The following is a 4,840-nucleotide window of genomic DNA, read 5'->3' on the forward strand; positions in this document are numbered from 1 at the left end:
AAAGCATGTCTGAGTGTGAAGCAGCTTTTTGAAGTCTGACCCAGGTCGAGTGCGGCCCGAGGCGGACTGCAGACATCATACCGCTCTGACTCCACGGTCAGTCTGAGAAGACGTCTCGTCTTCAGAGTCTCACACAGAAAATATCTGAGTGTTAAATGTGTTTAAGCTTTGAGGTGGACAGTGTGGACGCGAGACACAGAAAAATACAAGATAGAGATCAGGGATACTAAACACGCTTTGTTTGGGGGCCACTTTCCCAGAATGAAAAAAGGCCAGGGACCAGGGGCCAGGGGCCAAGGGCCAGGGGCCAGGGGCCAGGGGCCAGGGGCCAGGGGCCAAGGGCCAGGGGCCAGGGGCCAGTCACAACAGCCCAGTACATGTATCCAGAATTTGAGGACATTTCTAGGATTTTAGGACATTTCTTGGATTTTAGGACATTTCTAGGACATTAGGATGTTTCTGGGATTTTAACACTTTTTTTTTAGAAATTCAAGACATTTTCAAGATTTTAGTACATTTAAGGACATTTCTAGGATCTTAGGATGTTTTCAGGATTTCAGGATGTTTTCAAATTTGGGGGTATATCCAATTTTAGGGACACAGATTTTAGAAATCTTTTCCCCTATCAATTGAATAAAAATATTTTTTCTAAATCTTCTACTTTTTTGTAGTTTGTGGATATTTATTGGGAAGTTGCTCTTTTCCTTTTTTGGTCTTTAGTCTTTTTTGGACTAGTTTGATTTCAGGGTTCAAAGGTTAAAATACTCCTGAAAGTGATGTCGATCCAGGTTTTAAAGGGTTACGTATGTTTAGGTTTTGGGCTTTTAGTATATTATTTTATGGTCAGATCACAAAAAACTGTCTCTTGATAACAGCATGTGGATTTATCTGAGGAAAAAAAACAGGAAAATGAAAACACACGAATGGATTTGATGCCGTGATTTAGCGTCCTGAAGTATCAGACGAACTGATGTCGTCCCGTCTTTTGTCTCGCAGGTCTGTCGGTGCTGCAGAGGATCTTGGACACGGCGGCGGAGCGGAGCTGGCAGGTCACCTCCGTGAACTTGGACACTCTGACGGAAGTCAGCTTCATCAAGCTGCTGGCCGACCTCGACTTCAAGAAGGACTTTCAGATCATCATCGACTGCGAGCTCGAACGACTCAACTCCATCCTCAACCTGGTACGACTCTCACTCGCCCCGCGGTCGGTCCACCGTCGTCACTCGAGTCCAATAAGAGCAAAAGATTAAAATACAAACATCACTGAGGACACGTATTCTAGAAATTGTCTTACGTCCCCAACACGTCCCCACTGACCTCCGCGGTGCTGAAGTGCGGTTAAAATATCTGAGATACGGGCGTTGCCATCTTTCGAGGGCGATGTCAATGAGAGCCGGTAGCGATATCCGCGGTGGGGGAGTTTCCGCTAAAACACCCATCCGACCAATCGTGAGCATCTCCATTGATGCGAGCGCACTGATTGGCTGTCACGGCTGTCAATCAAAGCCCCTTTTTGTGTAATTTAATAACTCGTTAAAACCTAAGTTATCACGCCCAGAGCGGGCGCCGCATGTTCAGAGGCTGCGTCCAATCGTCCAATTGTCCAGATACCTCGTCCAGGAGATCTGCACTCCACTAAGTAAATTTTTCTACTTCAGTCTGTGATTCAAAATGTTGCCGTGGTAACGTCAGCTCGTGCAAACTTCACCTTAGTTCAGACTTCGCTCTTAATGACAGTTTTATGAACACCTGCATGCACCTGTCCCTTCGCCTCACGCTGTCTTTTGTCGTCTTTTGCCCTTTAACACCTGGATTGACCTTTTCACGAGCATTAAAACCTCTAAAACCTGAGATTTAGTTCTTTCAAAAACATCGTGAGCAACAGAAATGTCCAGCAACTGCAAAAAACACAATTAAAGGTCAAGTGATCTGAAAATTAGCTGCGGGGGATTTTCCTTCTTTTTTTTTTTTAAGTGGAAAAAATGTCTCGAAAACTGTATTTATTATTGAAAAAAAAACACTTTATTGAAGTAGTTTACTTGTTTTTTGTTGATTTTTTGGTTTTGTTTTTAACTTTTCTTAATTTTTTTTCATTTTTGCTTATTTTCAAATAATTTTAGCGCAACTTTTTACTTATTTCTCACTACTTTTGATGCCATTACTTGCTGCTCGTCAGCTTCCTCCTGTGTTTTTGAAAGGAATCAAGCTCATTTGCTCAGGTATCAAAGGGTTAAAAGAGTTGCTCAGCCTCGTGTTTTGACTCACGGACCCTCGGAGCAGTCACGCCGTGAGTTCCTGCTGTGCAGATCTCTGTGCGTCTGTCGGTCTGCAGAATATTCTGGCTCCTGATTGGCAGCGGCATTGATCGCTGAGTGTTGGCGGAGAGACGGCGAGTGCTGCTGCAGGAGGATGTTCGTGCGCTGAACAGGATGTTGAAGTCAGCCGATAAGAAGCAGCAGCTCAGCGTGAAGTCTGGACAGAAACCAGCCGATAGTTTGGGAAACTCCTCCTCCTGCTGAACTTCTGTAGCTGGCCGACCGGCAGGAGGGTCAGCTGCTGATGGCTTCAGCTGAGTTTACTTTGTATTTACTTTTAACTCTTTGAAACCTGAGGAAATTGTTTCTGAAATTTCTTTCAAAAACATTAGAAGAAGGCAATGAGCAACGAAACAAGAAATTACCCCAAAAATTTGTAAGAAATTAGATTACGTCAAATTAAAAATAAAAAATGTAGGAGACAACCTGGAAGAACTGCTCAAAAAATATGTATTTATTTAGGAATTATAATATAAATTTGAATTTAAGTTATAATTGTGATATTTATAAATATAGTTCTTCCGATGCTTTTTTCTTCTTCAGTATGTTTTTAAAAAAATGATTTTCTACACATTTCTCTGTATTTGTGGAGCATTTTTTGCCAAGTTGCTCGTTGCCATTTTTTCTCATGTTTTTGAGAGACATCGAACCAGGTTTCAAAGGGTTAATGTGCTCACTTTGACTCTTGATTGGCTTCATTTGGTTTGTTTAGCTGCGTTGGATTTCGGAGAATCAGGTGGATCTGCAGAGAGATGATGTCGAGATGATTATTGGTTAAAATCGTACGTAAATGGTGAAATATTTTCAGCTTTTTCTAATTTAGTGAACAAACTTGAAGGACAACAAAGACCAACTGAAAATAAAAGAATTTAGGAGTTTTGGACATTTCACGGATTTTGGGGCATTTCTAGGTTTCAGGGACAGTTAAAGATTTTAGGACATTTCTCATATTTTGGGACATTTATCAGATTTTAGATTTCTAGGATATAAGGATGTTTATAGGATTCTGGGACATTTCTTGGATTTTAGGACATTAGGGTCTTAGCTAGAGGGAAGGAGGAGGTGAAGAGGATGGAGGCGGCGAGGAGGAGTAACTGTCCAAACAGCTCCCTCCTCCCTCCGTCCTGCAGCGCTGCGGAGCAGCTGTGTTAGTGAACGCTCAGCCACTGATGCTCATTAGGAGCTGGACCTGAGACGGACACACCTGCTTCCTCCTCCTCCTCCTCCTCCTCCTCCTCTCCGCAGCTGTTTCTCTCTTCACCTCTTTATAACCTCTCCTCCATTTCCTCCTCCCTCTCTTCCGTCCTCCTCTGCCTCTTTTCCTCCGTCTCTTTCTGATGCTGAAGACGGGCAATTAGTTCCTCAAAGACGAGCGGAGTCGACCAATTAGCAGCTGTTTGAGAGCACACACACACACACACACACACACACACACACACACACACACACACACACACACACACTCACGCACACTCACGCGCACAAACTCACACACTCACACTCACACACACACTCACACACACACACACACACACACACACACACACAGATGGGTGTGATGAATGTGTAATGGATGCTTTTTATCATCATTAGAAACATCAGAAAAATGTAATTATCGTTTCATTCATTCTGTCCTCAGATTGCTGCTCAGAGGAGAAACTTGAAGAACTATCACTACATCCTCAACAACCTGGTGAGTCCCGGCGCTGCCGAGAGGCGGGAACTCGCTGTGCAACTGGACGCGCTGACGTGTGTGTGTGCGTGTGTGTGTGTGTGTGACAGGGCTTCATGGACCTGAACATGACGGAGTTTCAGAAACTCGGGCCGAACGTGACGGGCTTCCAGCTGGTGAACCGGTCCGATCCGGCTGTGGAGAAGATCAATCAGGACTGGCTGGACTTTGACAGCAAAGACCTCAAACTGGCCCGCAGGAGTCTCAGGGTATACACACACACACACACACACACACACACACACACACACACACACACACACACACACACACACACACACACACACAACACCTGCACTGCTGACTTACATTCATTCAGCAGAAGCTTCCTGAGCTTTCACATCGAGGAGGTTTTTCACGTCGGGGCTCCAGGTTCAGATCTGAGTTCAGGGGCCAAATGTTTGCGTTTGCAAGAAAGGAAATGTACCAAAAAAGATTCTGATTTATAAAACCATGCGTTCACCTGCTCGTGTGCAAATCTCAAATCAACCTGCTGCTATCGGCACGTGGACCAGGTTCCCACAGATCCTCAAAGGCATTAAATTCATTCATCTAAAAATAAGACTTTAATTGGTATTAAAATGACTAATTTTGGACAGTCCTAAAGATGTTCAGACTTGGACAGAAGGATTTTATCGTTGTTTTTTGTGTTGTAAAATCTCTTAATAATTCAACTTTTTGTCAAGTAATAAAAAAAAAACTTATTATATTTCCCACTTCTGTTGGAAAAACAAATGCATACTTTCATGATAATAGACTGAATATCTAAAGGACTGTCCAAAATTAGTCATTT

General features: G+C 43.4%; 1 protein-coding gene across 1 annotated transcript; it reads left to right on the forward strand.

The window, feature by feature from the left end:
• Nucleotides 1–996: 996 nt before the first annotated feature.
• Nucleotides 997–4,256, forward strand: LOC121938644 (glutamate receptor 1-like; the record flags this gene model as incomplete). The annotated part of the gene is made up of 3 exons (XM_042481831.1): nt 997–1,181; nt 3,955–4,008; nt 4,098–4,256. Coding segments are annotated over 3 exons (398 nt in total), but the record flags the coding sequence as incomplete, so codon positions are not given.
• Between the last annotated feature and the right edge of the window lie 584 nt (nt 4,257–4,840).

Source organism: Plectropomus leopardus, unplaced genomic scaffold, assembly GCF_008729295.1.
Source record: "Plectropomus leopardus isolate mb unplaced genomic scaffold, YSFRI_Pleo_2.0 unplaced_scaffold3050, whole genome shotgun sequence".
Taxonomy (NCBI): Eukaryota; Metazoa; Chordata; class Actinopteri; order Perciformes; family Serranidae; genus Plectropomus; species Plectropomus leopardus.